Source organism: Somniosus microcephalus, chromosome 13 (genome assembly GCF_052327205.1).
Source record: "Somniosus microcephalus isolate GS21.2 chromosome 13, FLI_Smic_1.0, whole genome shotgun sequence".
Taxonomy (NCBI): Eukaryota; Metazoa; Chordata; class Chondrichthyes; order Squaliformes; family Somniosidae; genus Somniosus; species Somniosus microcephalus.
Window position 1 is genome coordinate 14,409,367 of NC_140999.1, and position 20,353 is coordinate 14,429,719.

The 20,353-nt window shown below is 46.0% G+C and overlaps 1 protein-coding gene and 2 non-coding genes across 4 annotated transcripts; 2 read left to right on the top strand and 1 right to left on the bottom strand.

Annotated features, from left to right (window-relative positions):
• Window positions 1-8,056: 8,056 nt before the first annotated feature.
• Window positions 8,057-8,129, bottom strand: trnaf-gaa (transfer RNA phenylalanine (anticodon GAA)). Its single transcript has one exon. It is a non-coding gene; the product is annotated as a tRNA-Phe (tRNA).
• A 444-nt stretch (window positions 8,130-8,573) lies between these two features.
• Window positions 8,574-8,647, top strand: trnan-guu (transfer RNA asparagine (anticodon GUU)). Its single transcript has one exon. It is a non-coding gene; the product is annotated as a tRNA-Asn (tRNA).
• A 210-nt stretch (window positions 8,648-8,857) lies between these two features.
• Window positions 8,858-19,960, top strand: ndufs7 (NADH:ubiquinone oxidoreductase core subunit S7). Of its 2 annotated transcripts, XM_086004528.1 has the most exons (8): window positions 8,858-8,932; window positions 13,227-13,263; window positions 16,041-16,109; window positions 16,475-16,592; window positions 17,265-17,444; window positions 18,654-18,700; window positions 18,809-18,897; window positions 19,725-19,960. In XM_086004528.1, the coding sequence occupies exons 1-8, from the start codon at window positions 8,917-8,919 to the stop codon at window positions 19,820-19,822; spliced, it is 654 nt and encodes a 217-aa protein (XP_085860654.1). In that variant the 5' UTR covers window positions 8,858-8,916; the 3' UTR covers window positions 19,823-19,960. The 2 variants fall into 2 exon arrangements, with proteins under 2 accessions (XP_085860654.1, XP_085860653.1); XM_086004527.1 differs by lacking the exons at window positions 8,858-8,932; window positions 13,227-13,263 and adding an exon at window positions 14,063-14,187.
• Window positions 19,961-20,353: the final 393 nt, after the last annotated feature.

Below are 20,353 nucleotides of genomic sequence, written 5' to 3' on the forward strand. Positions count from 1 at the left end.
TCCTGGTCATTCTCGTCGAACCAGCCTTGGTGTTTCCTGATCGAGTGACCGAGCGTCTCTTCACAGGTGCTGATTATGGAGGCCTTGAGTGCAGACCAGGCGCTGTGGACACTCTGTGTTTCTGAATCACTGGGAGTCGTCAGGTTGGTTGTGAGGCGCAGGCTGAATAGGGCTTTCTTAGCAGGGTCTTTGAGTGCTCCAGCGTTGATTTTCCTGCGGCATTGCTTCTGTTGCCACTGCTGTTTTGGGGCTACGTTGATGGAGATGACAGAGCGGATTAGGCGGTGGTCTGTCCAGCAGCTCCTGTCAGGGCGCGGTCCCTTGCTCAGACGATGACGTAGTCCAGCAGATGCCAGTGCTTGGAGCAAGGGTGTTGCCATGAAGCCTTGTACTTGTCTCTCTGATGGAACAAGGTGTTGGTTATGACAAGGCCATGTTCTAAGCATTTCGACAGGAGGAGGGTACCATTGGAGTTGGCTTTCCCTACCCCCTCTTTGCTGATCACACCTCCCCAGAGGTCTATGTCCTTTCCAACTCTGGCATTAAAGTCACCAAGGAGGATCAGCTTGTCACCCATTGGGATTCGGGACAGGGATTGTTCGAGGCTGGAGTAGAATTCCTGTTTGGTCTCGTCTATAGCTTCCAGTGTTGGGGCGTACACACTGATGACCGTAGCGCACTGGTTCCGGGCTAGGTTGAGCTGTAGAGTCATGAGGCATTCATTTATCCCACAAGGGGAGTCTCTGAGATGTTCAACTAGCTCATTTTTTATGGTGAAGCCTACCCCATGGAGGCGGCGTTCTTCTTCAGATTTGCCTTTCCAGAAGAAGGTGTAACCACCGCCTTGCTCCTTGAGCTGGCCTTCCCCTGCCCGCCAGGTCTTGCTTAGGGCGGCGATGTCTATGTCGAAACATCTGAGCTCCCGGGCAACGATAGCAGTACAGCATTCCGGTCTTTCGCTGTTGGGGTTGTCCATGAGGGTCCTGACGTTCCAGGTCTCGAACTTCATTTTAAAGGGTGGAAGATGCCTGTGCATGAATTATTTTAACTTGTGGTGGCCGTTGCACACCAGCTACCACACGGGCTTGACAGAGCAAGGTCTTGGTCCAGTGGCAAGGGGATCTAAGATGATTGGAGACCAGGCTCTGCTACATCGGCCTAGCACAAGTGTGCAGTGGTATCCCCTAGGGATCGGTATTGGAACCAGTGCTCTTTTTGATGTATATTAATGACCAGGGCATAATTTCAAAGTTTGCAAATTACATGAAACTTGGACATGTAAACAGTGAGGAGGATAGTAACAGACATTAGGAGGACATAGACTGGTGAAGTGGGCAGATACATGGCAGATGAAATTTAATGCAGAGAAGTGTGAAGTGATTCATTTTGTTTGGAAGAATGAAGAGAAACAATATAAGCTAAATGGTACTATTTGAAAGGGAGTGCAGAAATAGACCTGGGGGTGGACGTACACAAGTCTTTGAAGGTGGCAGGACAAGTTGGGAAGGCTGTTAGAAAGGCATACGGGATCCTTGGCTTTATTAATAGCGGATAGAGTACAAAAGCTAGGAAGTTATGCTAAACCTTTATAAAACACTGGTTAGACCTCAGTTGGAGAATTGTGGCCAATTCTGGGCACCACACTTTAGGAAGGATTTCAAGGCCTTACAGAGGATGCAAAGGAGATTTACTAGAAAGGTACTAGGGATGAAAGACTTCAGTTACGTGGAGAGACTAGAGAAACTGGGATTGTTTGCCTCAGAATAGAGAAGCTTAAAGGGAGATTTGATGGAGATATTCAAAATCTTGAAGGGTTTTGATAGTGTAAATAAGGGGAAACTGTTTCCAGTGGCAGGTGGCATAGTGGTTAGCACTGTTGCCTCACAGCACCAGGGACCCGGGTTCAAATCCAGCCTCGGGCGACTGTCTGTGTGGAGCTTGCACATTCTCCCTGTGTCTGCGTGGGTTTTCTCCGGGTGCTCCGGTTTCCTCCCACAGTCCAAAGATGTGCGGGTTAGGTTGATTTGGCTATGATAAATTGACCCTTAGTGTTAGGGGATTAAATACGTGGGGTTATGGGGATGGGGTGGGATATGTGTCGGTGCAGGCTCGATGGGCCGAAATGGCCTCTATCTGCACTGGTGGAGATTCTGTGATTCTGTGAGGGGTTGGTAACCAGAGGACACAGATTTAAGGTAATTGGCAGAAGAACCAGAGGCGACATGAGGAAATAATTCTTTACACAGCGTATTGTTATGATCTAGAATACACTGCCTGAAAAGGCGGTGGAAGCAGATTCGACAACTTTCAAAAGGGAATTGGATAAATACTTGAAAAGGAAAATAGTCGCCGGGCTATGGGGAAAGAGCAGGGTCAGATGGTGATGGGAAGAATGTAACAGTGGAAATGACTGAGTCACTCGATGAAGAGTTGAGTGGAATCATTGAAGTGGTTGGAAAGATTACACAGAAAGCCACTGACATGAATCAGTCATTCATGAAAGAAAGACTTATGAAATAATACTGAGCGGCCCGCGGGTGGCGCTGTCCAGGGAGAGTATAAATACTCGGGCACGGGCCCAGCTTGCGCAGGACATTCTTAACAGGAACTAGTGAAGGACACAACTAGACCTCCATGTTGTAAAACAGTTGATTAAAGCTTTGTTTAACGCTTAGACCAAGTGCCTAGTAGTTTTCTTATGTCAGCCACCATCAAGGCTGTATACCACACCCCTTTCCGAGGGGATAAGAACAGTTTTGATTTCTGCCTTTACAATGAAGCCCTGCACATCTTGCATGAATTTCCACAGTACTATCCATTTAGTGTTACAGGCAGCAGTTGATTTCCTCATATTACACATCAACATGTGAAGAACCAGTATATAATAATTAGATATAACAACAGAAAATGCTGGAAAAACTCAGCAGGTCAGGCAACATCCGTGGAGAGAAACTTGAGTTGACGTTTCGGGTTGAACCCTTCTTCAAAACTGGAAAGAAAAGAAACTAGATCGAAGGCAGGGCTGCGATCGGACAAAAGAATAAAAAAAACAAAAGAAGTAAAAGAGATTAGAAGCTAGACGAGATGGTAATAGGCTGGGATTAGGTGTAAAGTGTACTGGCAGGGCAAAAGATAGCTGCCAGGTGTGAGAGAGAAACAAAAGGAAAGGGGGGGCGGAAAGGAGTGGAACAATTACAAGAGAAAATGAAATGGGGGCCGAGCTTATGATCTGAAATTGTTGAACTCGATATTGAGTCCGGAAGGCTGCAGACTGCCTAATCGGAAGATGAGGTGCTGTTCCTCGAGTTTACGCTGAGCTTCCGTGGAACAATACAAGAGGCCAAGGACGGTGAGGTCCAAGTGGGAATGGGGCGGTGAATTAAAATGACAGGCGACCGGAAGCTCGGGGTCACCCTTACGGACTGAACGGAGGTGTTCCGCAAAGCGGTCACCCAATCTGCATTTGGTCTCCCCAATGTAGAGGAGACCGCATCGCGAGCAGCGAATACAGTATACTAGATTGCGAGAAGTACAAGTAAATTGCTGTTTCACCTGGAAGGGGTGTTTGGGGCCCTGGACAGTGGGAAGGGGGGAGGTATAGGGGCAGGTGTTACATCTCCTCCGCTTGCACGGGAAGATAGCGCTTTCAAAGATTGGGCACTGGCACGATGGGCCAAATGGCCTCCTTCTATGCTGTATCATTGTATGGTTTACGTAGCAACTTTTAATGTGAGAAAAAGATCCCAAGACAGAAGGAAAAACCGACAGCCAAAGGATGAGCGATTAGGAGGAGTGTCCAAAAGCTTAAAGAGAGAGGGCCATAAGAAGGGAAATGAGGAGAGGGAGATGGAAAAGTGCTTAATGGAGGGAATTCCTGAGTGTGGGCCTAGGCATCTGAAGCCATAGCCAATTATGGTAGGGTGAAAGGTGGAGGATGACATCATGTAGAGATTAAAAGCAATGGGGCTGTATTGCTGCATCTTCAAAGTACTTCACAAGGCTGCTGGGGGTGCAGGATCATCGCCCATAGTGAGCCCCTGATGTGTGAGGGGATGTCTGTATAAGCGATAATCAAAGGAAAAGCAGTCACCAGACTATGCCCATTTGCCCCCAAATTAGAGTGTTAGAAAGCCTGAGAGGAATTGACATTTTCTTCAATTAAATATTGGGAAGGCCGAAGCTATTGTTTTCGGTCCCCACCATAAACTCCGTTCCCTAGCCACCGACTCCATCCCTCTCCCTAACATCTGTCTGAGGCTGAACCAGACTGTTTGCAAACTTGGTGTCATATTTGACCCTGAAATTAGCTTCTGACCACATATCCGCGGCATAACTAAGACCACCTATTTCCACCTACGTAACATCGCCCGTCTCCACCCTTGCCTCAGCTCATCCGCTGCTGAAACCCTCATCCATGCCTTTGTCACCTCTGGACTTGACTATTCCAACACACTCCTGGCTGGCCTCCCACATTCTACCCTCCGTAAACTTGAGGTCATCCAAAACTCGACTGCCCGCGTCCTAACTCCCGTTCACCCATCACCTCTGTGCTCACTGACCTACATTGGCTCCCGGTTAAGCAACGCCTCGATTTTAAAATTATCATCCTTGTTTTCAAATCCCTCCATGGCCAAGCCCCTCCCTATCTCTGTAATCTCCTTCAGCCTCAGAACCTCCCAACAACCTCCCAAGATACCTGTGCTCCTCCAACTCTGGCCTTGAGAGCATCCCTGATTATAATCGTTCAACCACTGGCAGCTGTACCGTCAGCTGCCTAGGCCCTAAGCTCTGGAATTCCCTCCCTACACCTCTCTGCCTCTCTTTCCTCCTTTAAGACGCTCCTTAAAACCTACCTCTTTTACCAAGCTTTTGGTTATCTGCCCTAATTTCTCCTTATGTGGCTCAGGGTCAAATTTTTTGGCTTATAATACTCCTGTGAAGCACCTTGGGACGTTTTACTACATTAATGGCACTATATAAATACAAGTTGTTGTTGAGAGCCATTTACCCAACCCTCCCGCCTTGTAGCAAATGCAGGACTTGGGGAGAAGAAAAATAGTTTAAAAACCTTGCAGTTAGATGGTGCTGTTTCATCATGTTCCTTGCAAACCTCTCCAATGTACTTCATATTCAGTAAATTCCAATTAAGGAAATGAAGGGACTTGCATTCATATAATGCCTTATAGAAGAAAATTCTGGATGAGAAAAGTCCTCTCTTAATTCATCCATTCAGAAAGAACCTAAAGTCCCACCTTCTCCTTTGCTTTGCTGCATCCAATTGTTTCTTAAGTGGTTGCAGGGTTTTTGCCTCCACTACTCTACCTGGGAATTCATTCCATGCACTGAGTCAGAATATCATAGAAATTTACGGCACAGACCATTCAGCCCATCGTGTCTGTGCCGGCCGAAAAAGAGCGACCCTTTCTCATCCCACATTCCAGCTCTTGGTCCGTAGCATTGCAGGTTACGGCACTTCAAGTGCATATCCAAGTACTTTTTAAATGCGATGAGGGTTCTTGCCTCTACCACCCATTCAGGCAGTGAGTTCCAGACCCCCACCCTCTGGGTGAAAAAAGTTCTCCTCAACTCCACTCTAATCCTTCTACCAATTGCTTTAAATCCTCCAACAAGCAAGAGTCTAACCACTGCCCCTTGACATTCAACGGCATTACCATCACCGAATTCCTCACCATCGACATCCTGGGGGTAACCATTGACCAGAAACTTAACAGGACCAGCCACATAAATACTGTGGCGACAAGAGCAGGTCAGAGGCTGGGTATTCTGTGGCGAGTGTCTCACCTCCTTGTTGTGACATAGCGACCAGAGGCAGGCGCCCTCACTGGAGTATAATGCACTCTAACAGATCATTCCTCCATTGTCGCTGGGTCAAAACCCTGGAACTCCCTCCCTAACAGCACTGTGGGAGTACCTTCACCACATGGACTGCAGCAGTTCAAGAAGGCAGCTCACCATCACCTTCTCGAGGGCAACTAGGGATGGGCAATAAATGCTGGCCTTGCCAGCAACGCCCACATCCCATGAACAAATTTTTAAAAATGCCCCCTGGTTATTGACTCCTCTGCTAAGGCAAACACTCAGTGTAAAGACAAAAGCAAAATACTGTAGATGCTGGAATCTGAAATAAAAACAGAAAATGCTGGAAATATTCAGCAGGTCAGGCAGCATCTGTGGAGAGAGAAACGGAGTTAAAGTTTCAGGTCTGTGACCCTTCATCAGGGAACAGAAAAAAGTTAGAGATGTAACAGGTTTTAACCAGGTGCAGAGGCAGGGGAAGTTGGGGGGGTTGGGGGAGGAAAGAACAAAAGGGACGGTCTGTGATAGGGTGGAATGCAGGAGTGATTAAATGTTGCAAATGGGAATGGCAGAATCATCAACAGCTGCCGTCTGAAAAAATAGGGGCAGAGGTTATGATCTGAAATAGTTGAACATAACGTTGAGTCCAGAAGGCTGTAAAGTGCCTAATCGAACGATGGGGTGCTGTTCCTTGAGCTTACACTGAGCTTCGTTGGAGCAGTGTAAGAGGCCGAGGACAGAGCGGTCAGAGTGGGGGTGAAGCGGTGAATTAAAGTGACAGGCGATCGGAAGCTCGGAGTCACGCATACGGACTGAACAGAGGTGTTCCGCAAAGCGGTCACCCAATCACAGAGTCATAACGGCACAAAAGGAGGCCATTCAGCCCATCGAGTCCGTGCCGGCTCTCTGTAGAGCAATCCAGTGAGTCCCATTCCCCCGCTCTATCCCCGTAGCCCTGCAAGTTTATTTCCCGCAAGTGCCTATCCAGTCTCCCCTTGAAAACATTGAGTGTCTCCGCTTCCACCACTTCCGCCGGCAGTGAGTTCCAGGTCCTCACCGCTCGCTGCGTAAAAAAAGCTTTTCCTCACCTCCCCCCTTTAGCTCTTGCCCAAAACCTTAAATCTGTGTCCCCTAGTCACAATCTGCTCTATCCTCCCCACCCGCCGCCCAACTTTCCCTGCCTCTGCACCTGGTTAAAACCTGTTACATCGCTAAATTTTTCCAGTTCTGACGAAGAGTCGCAGATCCGAAACGTTAACTCTGTTTCTCTCTTCCCGCGGAGGCTGCCTGACCCACTGAGCCTTTCCAGCACTTTTTAAACTCAGTGTAAAGAGTTTCATAAGAACATAAGCACATCAGAAGTAAGAGCAGTAGTGGGCCATACGGCCCATCGAGCTTGCTCCGCCATTCAATGAGCTCATGGCTGATCATCGACCTCAACTCCACTTTCCTGCCCGATCTCCATATCCCTTGATTCCCCTAGAGTCCAAAAATCTATCGATCTCAGCCTTGAATATACTCAAAGACTCAGCATTCACAGCCCTCTGGGGCAGAGAATTCCAAAGATTCACAACCCTCTGAGTGAAGAAATTCCTCCTCATCTCAGTCTTAAATGGCCTACCCCTTATCCTAAGACTATGCCCCCTAGTTCTGGACACACCAGCCAGGGGAAACAACCTCTCAGCATCTACCCTGTCAATCCCCTTCAGAATCTTGTATGTTTCAATGAGATCACCTCTCATTCTTCTAAACTCCAGAGAGTATCGGCCCATTCTACACCATCTTTTAACATAGGACAGCCCTCTCATCCCATGAATCAATCTAGTGAACCTTCGCTGCACTGCCTCCAAGGCAAGCATATCCTTCCTTAGATTAGGAGATCAAAACTGTGCACAGTACCCCAGGTGTGATCTCACCAAGGCCCTGTACAATTGTAGCAAGGCTTCCTCACTCTTATACTCCAACCCCCTTGCAATAAAGGCCAACATCCCATTTGCCTCCCTTATTGCTTGCTGTACCTGCATGGCCACCCAAATCTCTCTGAACACCAACATTTGAAAGTTTCCTGATTATCAGTCAGTCCCAATAGACAAACTTTTATTTCCCCCCCCCCCCGCCCCCAGTGTTTTGTCTAAGCTTAAAAAGATGCTCTCCATTGGAAATGTAATGGGGCCCTGTCCCAATGCTACAGTTTTAAAGGGAGACCCAAAGTGGGGGGGGGTGAGGTTAAAAAAAGTTTTGCCGAAACCCGGGATCGAACCAGGGACCTTTAGATCTTCAGTCTAACGCTCTCCCAACTGAGCTATTTCGGCTCCACGTCGAGCAGAGCGGATCCAGGCCCTAAGTGCGCGAGGGGCTGAGCCTCAGTCAGGAGATGTGAAATAAATAGAAAACAGAAAATGCTGGTCAAGGCAGCCTGTGTGTAGAGAGAGAGAGAGAAAAAGAGTTAACGTTTCAGGTCGGCGACTGTGGGAAAAAGTTGGAGATGTAAATGGTTTTTTAAGTAAGTGTAAGGGCAGGGAGAGGAAAGAACAAAAGCGAAAGTCTGTGAGGAGAGCCCGTGTGTGTGTGGTTTAATCAACCTTTTTATCAAACTCTCTCTGCATTGCGGCCGTGAGTTCTCGGTGAAAGGCATCGAGGCCTTTTCTTTTATCTTCACAAGCCTGGGCCTAGATTTCCTCATAGGGTGTGCAGCAGCGCCTCCGGTGGTCCTCTACCTTTTTTCTAGCCTTTTTGCCACTGTTGTAGACAGGTTGGTCTCTGTGGCGCAATCGGTTAGCGCGTTCGGCTGTTAACCGAAAGGTTGGTGGTTCGAGCCCACCCAGGGACGGCTAGAAGTTTTTTAAATTTTAAATCCTTGATATTTTGTCGTTTTACACAGGATATTAAAAATAAATTCATAAAAATAAAAGGCAACGAACCAAAAATGAGATGACTCATTCCTCCTGATTGTGTGTGTGTGTGGGGGGGAGTGTTAATTATTTTTTTAATTCCTTGTGACTCGGACCTTTCCGTGCATGTTGCGTGGTGGGGATCTTATTCGGCGCTGCACCAAGTTCCAGCGGACGCTATTCGGCGCTGCACCAAGTTCCGGGTAAGATGGCGGCGCTGGGCGGTAAGTGCGTTGCTGACTAGCGAACCTTTAACAGTGTTTGTATTTCCACAGCGGTGCGGATATCCAGTCGGGTGCGGCATGGTTGCGGTCAGCGCGCTCGGAGAGACGGGCTGCCACGTTCTCGCTGGTCTGAAGCGGCCATAAAACCTCTCGGGCCGCCTCTGACCTTTCCTCCTTGACAGTGTCCCGGACTCTCGCTGCTGCAGATTGTTGCTCCATTAAACATCGCTTCCAGTTTGCACATAGAAACCGTGTTTGTACAGTATATTTAACTTTGTTTTGAATCATGGAAATGTAGGAGGCCATTCGGCCCATCTTTGTCTGTGCTGGCTCTTTGCTGGAGCAACAACAACAGCAACAGTTTATATTTATGCAAAAGCAAAAATGCTGCAGATGCTGGAAATCTGAAATAAAAACCGAAAATGCTGGAAATGCTCAGCAGGTCAGGCAGCATCTGTGGAGAGAGAGGAACAGAGTTAACGTTTCAAGTTGACAGCCTGTTCTGACGAAAGGCCATTGACTTGAAACGTAAACTCTGTTTCTCTTTCCGCAGATGCTGCCTGACCTGCTCAGCATTTTCTGTTTTTATAAATTATATTTACATTGTGTCTTTAATGTAATAAAACGTCCCAAGGCACTTCACAGGAGTGTTATCAAACAAAAACAAAATCTGACACTGAGCCACATAAGGAGATATTAGGACAGGTGACCAGAGGAAAGAGAATGCGGAGAGGTTTAGGGAGGGAACTCTAGAGCTTAGGACCTTGGCAGCTGAAGGCACGACTGCCAATGGTGGGGTGATTAAAATCAGGGTTGTTCAAAAGGCCAGAATAGGCGGAGCGCAAAGGTCTAGGGCTGGAGGAGATTACAGAGAGCGATCCAAAACGAACCCAAAAAACACTCCGCAGGTCAGGCAGCATCTGTGGAAAGAACCCAAGTTGATATTTGCGTTTTGAACCCGTCCACAGAATATTTCACAGCATCTGTGTTTTGCATTTTGTCCACAGCTAACCCCACTGCCCCACGCTCTCCCCACAGCCCTGTATCGTTCTCTGCTTCCAGTATTTATCCAATTTTCCCTCAAAATATGCTAACGTCTCTGCCTCAACCACTACCTGTGGTAAAGCATTCCCTGCTCTAACAACCCTCTGTGTAAAGAAGCTTCTCCTAACCTCTCTCTTCACTCTCTTAGTGGCGATTTTAAATTAAGGTGTCCTCGTCAGACTCCCAAACCAGAGGACATGGTCTCTCCCTATTGAACCTATCAAAACTCTTCATAATTTAAAAAAAAAAAATATTTTGAGATGTGAGCGTATTGCCCATCCCTAATTGCCCTTGAGAAGGTGGTGGTGAGCCGCCGCCTTGAACCGCTGCAGTCCGTGTGGTGAAGGTACTCCCACAGTGCTGTTAGGGAGGGAGTTCCAGGATTTTGACCCAGCGACAATGAAGGAACAGCCAATATACTTCCAAGTCAGGATGGTGTGTGAGTTGGAAGGGAACTTGGAGGTGGTGGTGTTCCCTTGCACCTGCTGCCCTTGTCCTTCTAGGTGGAAGAGGTCGCGGGTTTGGGAGGTGCTGCCGAAGAAGCCTTGGCGAGTTGCTGCAGTGCATCTTGTAGATGGTACACACTGCAGCCATGGTACGCCGATAGTGGAGGGAGTGAATGTTTAAGGTAGTGGATTTAAAATATCTTAGTTAAATTTTTTCTTAATCTTCTTTGCGCCAATAGAAATAATCTAGTGTTTCAGATTTCACGAGTAATGAGACCAAAAGAAAAGCTATCGCGGCCTCGTGTCAAAACAGTTGTTGCTGTGGCAACCACCCCTGCCTCGTAATTAATTATTGCAAGATCTGCTGTGACTAATTATCCACTTCGACATTACTCTGCATATAGGAATGTATATACAAGTTATTTATTTTACTTAGCGAAGGTAGTATACTTTGATGTGAATCTGATTTTAATATTTTTCCATGCAAAATGTGATTAATTATGGATTCTCCGTCCACCACTGTTTCAGGTGGGGAATTCCATGTTAGAATGCAATGCTTTACGAGCAGCAATGGTGGAAGCAGAATTCACAATAATAACTTTTAAAATTTGAAGTAGATCATTTTACGAGGGTATCGGGAAAGAGCAGGGAAATGAGACTGAATGGATAGTTGTATCAGAGAGCTGGTATAAGCATGATGGGGGCAACTGTAAAATTCTATGATTATAAGTCAAGTCCACTCTTACCACAATGCCGGTCATGCCTTGGTCCCGGAGGGTTTAGATACATTTCATCTGTGCTTTTGTTACATCCAGACTTGACTGCTCGAAGGCTCGTCTAGCTGGCCTCCCATCTTACACCCACCAAACTTGAACTTATCCAAAGCTCTGCTGTCTGTATCCTCACTCGCACCAAGTCCCGTTCGCCTATCACCGTTACGCTCGCTAACCTTTATTGGCTCCCGGTTCACGAACACCTCGATTTTAAAATTCTAATGCTTGTATTCAAATCCGTCCACAGCCTTGCCCCTCCCTATCTCTGTAACCTCTATCAGCCTTACAACCCTCTAAGAAGTTTGCGTTCCACCAATTCTGGCCTCTTGTGCATCCAGACTTCCTTCACCCCACCATTGGAGGTCGTGCCTTCGGATCTCTAGGCCCTGAACTCTAGAATCCCCTCCAGAAACATCTCCACCTCCTTCTTTAGGACACTCCTTAAAACCTACCTCTGACCAAGCTTTTGGGCACCTGTCCTAATGTCTCCTCCTTTGGGCCGGTGTCAGTTTTTGTCTGATTATGCTCCTGTGAAGCATCTTTTACGCTTTACTAAGTGGACTGCAGCGGTTCAAGAAGGCGACTCACCACCACCTTCTTGTGGGTAACTAGGGATGGGCAACAAACGCCGGCCTTGCCAGCAACGCCCACATCCTGAGAATTATTTTAAAAATATATAAATGTAAGTTGTTATATTAAAATAAAAATGAGGGCAACATTTTAGAAGTGGAAACTGCAACCTGACGTTGAAAATGTAATAGTTATTACTTTCTACTCTTTAGTTTCGTCTTATGAAATACGCATTTTGTGTATAATATTTTACTTTGTAAATTTGTTGCAATGACTTTTGCAGATGAATAAAAAAAGCGATGTACATTTTGAACATGTAAAGATGAAGTAACAGGCTTGTTTGTGGCAGTTCATACAAACCGTGCAACCTCCATGTGTATTTTATACTGTCACAGCTGAGAGTTAATATTAAGGATGTATTTTGTGTCCTGGTGCTCTTTGCAAACTGGTCAAACTTTGTTCTCAAAATTCCCCCCTTAGCGTTCTTATAAATGATATTAATGTGGGCGTGTTGGGGGCGGGACTGCTGGTTGTTGGGTTTCAGTCCCGCCCCCAATGATGTCCGGCCAACCCACGCTATTTTCCCTTGATTGGCCTTGTTAAACCCGCCCTGTGGGCTTAGCAGACTAACTAAGGGAAAGCCGGTGACAGAGAATGTCAGTGTATGACGTTTCATCTGTCAAAAATTTTTGACAGATGAATTGTCATCATTTGACAGCTTTGAGAAGCTGTCAAACACTGACAACCTCTGTTCTTTGGTGAGTCCTTGTACTCAAGACTCACCAAACCTCTTTTCTGAGCAGAAATCAGAGGCTGTTGCATCGGAGCATGCAGCAGCCATTCTGTCATCTCTGCCGTGGAGATGAGGCAGCTCCGGATCCCCAAGGGTTGAAGCCTGCAGGAAGAAACAAAGGTAAGGAAACTTTTTCCAACACTTTTCACTCACCTCCCATACTTACCTCTCCACACTTACGCCCATCACTCAACTCCACAATGCACTTTTGGACCCCTCTCACCCCCGCAGTCCCACTGCTCGCCTCGCTGACCCTGGCGGGGTTTCTCGACGTCGGGAAGCCCGCACTTGCGTTGGTAAGATGGGGATAAGCCTCTTAACTGCCTCTTAACTACCTGTTAACAGGCAGTTAAGTGGCTGTAATCCCCTTCCCGCCTCGAGGAGACGGGTCCCTGCGTGAGTCGGGGACCTGCCTCCCGGGAAGATGGCACAGAGGCGGGCTGGCCGCGGGTTCGGTACCCGGTCCCAGTTTCTGCCATTTTCCCGGCAGTCCCACCTCCAAACCTGCCTCCCCAGGGCTGGCAAAGTTCCCCCCTTGGGTTCACTACCAGCTATCTAAACTATATTATGCAATGTGAACAAATGTTAATAACTGTAATTGGTTGAAATTTATTTCCTGTTTAGAATGTTATTACTTGGTTTATTTAATTTTTACTTGCTTCTTGCAGTTCTGCGCCTCGGCAGATTCGTGACCTTCGTCTCCAGGTAAAACCATAAACCTCATGTTGCTTTGTAAAAACAGTTATCTCTAGACGAAAAGGCTGATGAATACTGACTTTTGCACTCATGGCAATGCTGAGCAGGATTAGTTCAGCTGTAAACCGGACCCACCGCAGGGTATGGGACATGTTGCAAGAAGCTGGAAATTTTAGGCTCACATTAAAAACAACAAAATACTGTTTTTGATCTAGAGGTACAAAAAAAAACGATGAATTATGGAAATATGGTATAAACAGAAAATGCATAGCAGGTCAGTCAGCGTCTGAAAGAAGAAGATAGGTTAACATTCTCGGCCCATATCTTGTTATCCTTTTAACAGTCAGTGTTAATTTTGCCATCCCAGTCATGAATTTTTTCGGGGGGTGGGCGGTTGTTGGTATTGATTGTTCTAATCCCTTTCATGTTTTGCAGAGTATTGTGCTGTGTTACATCAGCTGCTTTCATTTTGTCCTTTACTTTTCCCCCGTCAAGATGGCAAGATTGCAGTTGATGCAGAGAATTTGATAGCCAAATGGTATTCAAAATGCAGTGCTTATATATGAGGTGTTAAATCTGCTACAGTATTTACATAATACCAAAATTCTGCTTCAAAGCTGTGAAGTTGAGACTAAGACAGATAATAGGAATATTTTGAATGAAAATGTTAATACTCTAAAAGACCCAGGTTAATGATATTTGTAGATTCTAAACCCTTAGATGATTAGCTAGCTGCTTGTCCTCAACTTTTGAGCCCAACTTGTAAAAAGTGCCACATTTAACAAACGCTTTAAATTCTTTGTTTATGCAGCACCTGTTAGGTTCAGCCCCCATCTTGCGAGTGCACCTGTTGGCCCTGTTACAAGGCAACCACTAGATCAGTCCCTCACGTATGGTAGTGTCAAGTGTGGAATCAGAAGTATTCTGTAGGAGGTACATATTTAGAGTTGTGGGAAATGCTTTGTACAGCTGTCAAATAACAGGAAGATTAAACCGTGGGTCCTGAGTCTATTAGCTTGCTTCATTCTGCTGAGCTTTAGTGTTTTAAAAAAAGCTCTAAAGTTTTGCTGCTAGGACATAGGAAACATTTTAACAAGGTCTCCTTGTGGAACTCATCAGCTCAGAGCTTGGATAACTATTTCAGCAGTCCCTCTGCCCTAGATCTAGTCAGAGACTTTACCCAGTGCAGGAATCTTGAATGCATCTTTTTATCGTGTTTCTATCCTTTGTGTTTTCAAATCCCTCCATGGCCTCGTCCCTCCCTATCTCTCTAATCTCCTCCAGCCCCACAACCCCCCGAGATATCTATGCTCCTCTAATTCTGGCCTCTTGCGCATCCCTGATTTTAATCGCTCAACCATTGGTGGCCGTGCCTTCAGCTGCCTAGGCCCCAAGCTCTGGGATTCCTTCCCTAAACCTCTCTACCTCTCTTTCCTCCTTTTAAGCTGCTCCTTAAAACCTACCTCTTTGACTAAGCTTTTGGTCACCTGTCCTAACATCTCCTTATGTGGCTCGGTGTCAAATTTTGTTTGATAAAGCTCTTGTGAAGCCCCTTGAAACGTTTTACTGTGTTAAAGGCGCTATATAAATACAAGTTGTTGTTTGTACTGTTGTTACTACCATAAACACTAATCTCATTCATGTAACTTTGCTTAAAGAAAATGAAAATCTCGACGTGAGATTTTTTAATGATAATTGTTACAATTTTCGAATCCAATAATTAAAAAGAAAGGATGAACCTGCCTTTATAAAGTGGCTTTCACGTCCTCTGGATGTCCCACAGCCCTTCGCAGCTAATCCCTTTTGAAGTGCAATCACTTGTTATGTAGGTAAACAGGGCGGCCAGTTTGTGCACAGCAAGAGCCCACAAACAGCAGTTCGCTAAATGACCGTGTTTTAAAAAAATATTTGTTCTGGGGATATGGGGAGCACTGACCAGATGATATTTATTGCCCAACCCTAGTTGCCCTGACAGTGTCAGCCACATAGCGTGCGACTCGAGTCTCGTAAAGGCCAGATCAGTTTCCTCCTTTTACCCTGCTTACTGTTCACCTTTTACCCACTTGCTAAGTGCTCTGCGATATTTCTTTTACCTGAGAAGCGCCATACCAATGCAAGTTGCTGTTGTGCATTGTTACTGTGCCCATCATTCCTGTGCGAAGAGGGATTGAAACCCACTCTTCAGCTCCTTGCTTGGAGAGTGGTTAGGTGACTTGGATCTCGCCTTGTGGCAAAGTTCTTGATCTCCCTTCACTGCCTCCCCAAGATGGCAAGGCTGAGACCAGGTGCTCGCTAAAACAAAAAGCAAAATACAGTGGATGCTGGAAATCTGAAATTAAAACAGAAACCGCTGGAAATACTCAGCAGGTCAGGCAACATTGGTGGGGGGAGAAACAGTCAACGTTTCAGGTTCTGACGAAAGGCCAACAACCTGAAACGTTAACTCTGCTTCTGTCTCCACAGAAGCTGCCTGACCTGCTGAGTATTTTCAGCATTTTCTGTTTGTATACCAGGTGCTCACTGTTCGGGAATCTTTCTGCCTATTCATTCCAGGATGCAGTGAATTGGAGCTTTGTGCTGTGTCACTTACCTGTTTCGTATGTTTTTACAGCATGGTATATAATGCCTTTCTATAATGCCTTATCGTATCTGAGAAACATCTCAGAATGCTTTGCGTAGGATGAATTATTTTGAAATACTGTGATTGTTACTATGAAGGAAATATTAATAAGGTGACTGTACTAACACTCTGTGCACCTTATTTATTTACTGTCTTTTTTTTCCAGACCCAATTCACTCCTTGCTAATCAATCACGGTGTCTCCATCAGACCACGGTGACAGAAAATGCAGACAGGTAAATTCAAACATCGTTTCTAAAACGAATCCACCATTTGTGTCAGGTACTTGTCAATGTGGTTAAGTTGTCGTGGAAATGTCATTAAAATGATAATTGTAGGGATAATACAGAATAGTACACATTTTGTAGAACACTCCCCACCACTCGTACCGTCCACGCTTAAGACAGGCAATATCGGGCGCTGAACATTGTCTATTACATAGGAGTCAATTGCAAAGGCGCCGCTTTAAGTAACATATTCAGCGTGCCGGCTATTTCAAGCAGTTCAATAAGTACTAACCCATTTAAAAGGCTCCGCTGATTTCAGCCAGAATCAGGTCTTCAGGCAGTTTCTAAATGGAACTGGAATTGTTTGTTTGCAGCTCCGCACTAGCAAAGCAGACGAGCTCTGCAGTGGCCGCCAAGAAGTCCTTACTTCCCAGCAACAAAGGGGAGTACGTCGTCACAAAACTAGATGAGCTGATAAATTGGGCCCGGCGGGTGAGTGCTGTATTTGCAAAGAGGCCACATTAGTCTGTGTACATGGATAAGAAAGTAACTGTAAAAAGGAGCATATACAGGAAACTCTCGATTTACCAGCACCTAAATAACCGGAAATCTCGGTTAACCGGCAAAGTTCAGGAGTAGGTTCAGGTAACTTTTATTACTTGCCTTCCTCCATTTGTTGCTGTGCAAGGGTGTGGCTGCAGCTGTTGCTAAGCTATGGAGACGCTTGCAACTTGTGGCCATTGTTCTGAAGCTTTGTTGCTTTGTTGCTTCATACGGAGCTCTCAGCTCCGTATCTTTTACTATAGTGTTCAGTTATCTGGAATTTTTGATGAACCGGCACCACGTCGGTCCCGTCCGTGCCGGATAAAAAAAAGTTTCCTGTATAGAGCTATGTTAACTAACTGTGTTTAAGGACGTGGCATCATTTTATTGCTGCTTTTGGCTTTTTTGTACTAGAGTGCAGTTTGGGGACACTAGGAGCGCCTTTTAATATTTAGGGCAATACTCGGCACCATATTCAGAAGCAGTAGAGCCTACAGTCATCATTTCTCCCTTTATCCCTATTCTGTTTGCTGCACATGTCGCAATTGTGAGCATTTTTTGAAACTATCGATTAGAAGTGGGAAGCATTCATTTATTTTTCCCCTCCCCCAATGCTTTCAGAGTTCTTTGTGGCCCATGACCTTTGGGCTCGCCTGCTGTGCCGTCGAGATGATGCACATGGCAGCGCCCAGGTACGACATGGACAGGTTCGGCATCGTCTTCCGTGCCAGCCCTCGGCAGTCAGACGTCATGATCGTGGCTGGCACTCTCACAAACAAAATGGCTCCAGCTCTTCGAAAGGTAACCTGATGGTTGTGTGGTTGTCTGTGTGTCTTCTATAGGATTCCTCCGCTTAACACAAATTAAAAACTAAAATACTGCAAATGGGAAATAATAACTGAGAAAGCTGGAAACACACAGCGGGCCAACCCGCTAGGATCTGTGGCGAGAACAGCCAACGTTACAGATTAGTCTCCGTCATCGGAACTGTTCTTCTGACGGGTACAACCCGGACACACTCTTTTTTGCCACATAGCTGATTGCCCTGCTGTGTTCCCAGCCCTTTTCTGTTTTTTGTTCCTCTTAAGACAAGTTGTTCTGTGAAATTATTTCTACTGCAAAACAATAATGCTTTTATTTTTAATCAGCAAAGGATGTGTGAAAATCTGTTACTTTGCAGGCAAGCACGGGTTTTTCTGGAATCTGGTGCAGTAGTAAAGCCAACCAGGGGGTTCAACTCAAGACTGCTCCCTCAACTGATCGCCTCAGTCGAGACACTCTGGGAGGCCCCTGGGATAGGGATGGGGACCACCAGCCAGTGCTCCTGCCAGAGATCTCTATGGAGCGACTGATCCCCTGCTGGAAGCTCTGTCGGGATGTTGGTTGACTACAGGATTGGGCTGGGTTGTGACGCTGTCCATTACATCGAATTTACAGCACAGAAACAGGCCATTTGGCCCAAATGGTCTATGCCAGTGTTTATGCTCCACACAGACCTCCACCCACCCTACTTCATCAAACCCTATCAGCATAATCTTCTATTCCTTTCTCCCTCATGTATTAATCTAGCTTCCCCTTAAATGCATCTGTGCTATTCGCCTCAACCACTCCCTGTGGTAGCGAGTTCCGCCACACTCTCAGTAAATAAGTTTCTCCTGAATTCCTTGTATCTTATATTTATGACCCCGAGTTTTGCTGTTCCCCCCACAAAGTCGAAACATCTTCTCTAGGTCTACCCCATCGAACCCCTTCATAATTTTAAAGAACTCATGGGTCACCCCTCAACCTTCTCTTTTCTGGAGGGAAAAAAAAGAGCCCCAGCATGTTCATGGTCAAATAGCCTATTGTCTAGGCTCATCGTGATGAGTGGCCACTTCGGCATGTTGCTGTAGGGCGGGCAGCTTCCACGAAACTGAACCCCAGATGTCAGAATTTTTTTTAAAAGTGCTGCATGGTAAACCAACAAACGATTACATGATGTACAGGTGAATTCTGTGTTGTGTTGTGCAGGTTTATGATCAGATGCCTGAACCTCGCTATGTAGTCTCCATGGGCAGGTGAGCGTGTTACTGAGTTTCACACTGCCATTCAAATTTTAACAGTACATTAATCGTGTTGCTCACACATTGGAGGCGGAAGTTCTAACAATGACTTTGTTCTTGCAGCTGTGCAAATGGCGGTGGTTATTACCATTACTCCTATGCCGTGGTGAGGGGCTGTGACAGAATTGTACCAGTAGATATTTATGTCCCAGGTGAGTGCAGTTATCCAAGAGAAAATTGCCAAATTAGCAATGCTACATTAACTTACTGAGCATGGTTAATTGGGACACTGTGACATGGTCACACCTTCCTACGTATCAGTCAGAAAATAGGGAAATGAAGTCATAAAATGAACTGGTGCCTCTTGACTCGGTGCAGTGAAAGGATAAAGAGCAGAGACGTGCATCTTTCCCTCGCCTCTACCAACTCAGGACCAGATTCAATGGTGGAATAAGGTGAAAAGCATGTGACCATCAGAGAAAGGTGGGGTTGTAGGGGAGAAATTCAATTCAGTTGGTGGGGGTTAACTCCCTGAAACCAAGCACCCCCGGATGGCTCAGTTGGTAAAGCGAGGCGTGTAGCTGGGCCGTGCAGACCAAGAGGTTCCAGATTTGATTCCCGGTCCCCGTCGCTTCAGCTGGAGCAGCAGCTGGGGCTCTTGCAATTGAACCTCTAGGTTGGTGCGGGGGAAATCATGCAGGGTTCCCCCACTGCTGGTCCAGCCAGCCCTGCTGGACAGCGTGTCTTTACTCGTCAACTGAAGACAGGCGCAACTCTGGTGCTCCTCGTATGGAATAACCTGCCAGTGCTCACTGTTCATGAAGAATGACCAGTTGGGGTGAGCTACTCGAGGGTTCCTGTGGAGATGGATGGAGTCATGGGGGGTTGGGGGGGGAGAAAAGTCTACCTGAAACCCAAGAGCCAAATTTGCGTTGCACGGTTACATCGCCATTCAAATTAAATTCATTCGCAAGAGTTGCTATTCCCTTTGATTGTGGTTATGTTATTGGATAAATGACATTGTTCCTTTTTATGTTAGGCTGCCCACCCACAGCTGAAGCACTTCTGTATGGAATTCTACAGCTGCAGAAGAAAATAAAGAGGGAAAGAAGGATAAGCATTTGGTATCGGAAATAAATGGATGGTATAATTGCAACTAGTATTTATGGAGCTTGTAGGTGATGATCTGATTGTTTGTTTGGTGGAAGAGTGAACCCTTTATGTTGTGATATCATATGTAACAATGTCCTATAAAAATTCAATTTAAAAATTGAAGCATTTCTTCTTGCTCTCCTTTTGCATATTTTCAATTTTATGTTCTTAAGCAATGCAGGATTTAAAAAAGACAATACCTCATCTGGTTTATATGCCATTTTCTTTGGCTCTGTCTGCGCTTTCTCCTCTGTGACTTTTCTGTTGCCTCCTTGGATTCCAGCAGATAGGCAATGGTAAACATTTGAAATAGCTCCCCAATAACCTTTACAAAGCACATTTGGCATAATACATTTACTTAGATTAAAAAAGACACGAGCTCCCCTCTACCGCCACCTTATGGGAACCTGCAAAAAGCCCTTCTCCAGCATGAGGGAGAAATAGCAGAGAGAATGATCAACGAGTGCTCCTCTTATGCCTCCTCTTTTGGCTGGCTAGAGAGTAACATTGAGAAAT

Bases quoted from the DNA above. Each gene is read 5' to 3' on its own strand.
- ndufs7 (XM_086004528.1), top strand. The intron at 17,445-18,653 runs GTAACCTGATGG...TGTGTTGTGCAG, and splicing joins TGGCTCCAGCTCTTCGAAAG to GTTTATGATCAGATGCCTGA. The intron at 18,898-19,724 runs GTGAGTGCAGTT...TTTTTATGTTAG, and splicing joins AGTAGATATTTATGTCCCAG to GCTGCCCACCCACAGCTGAA.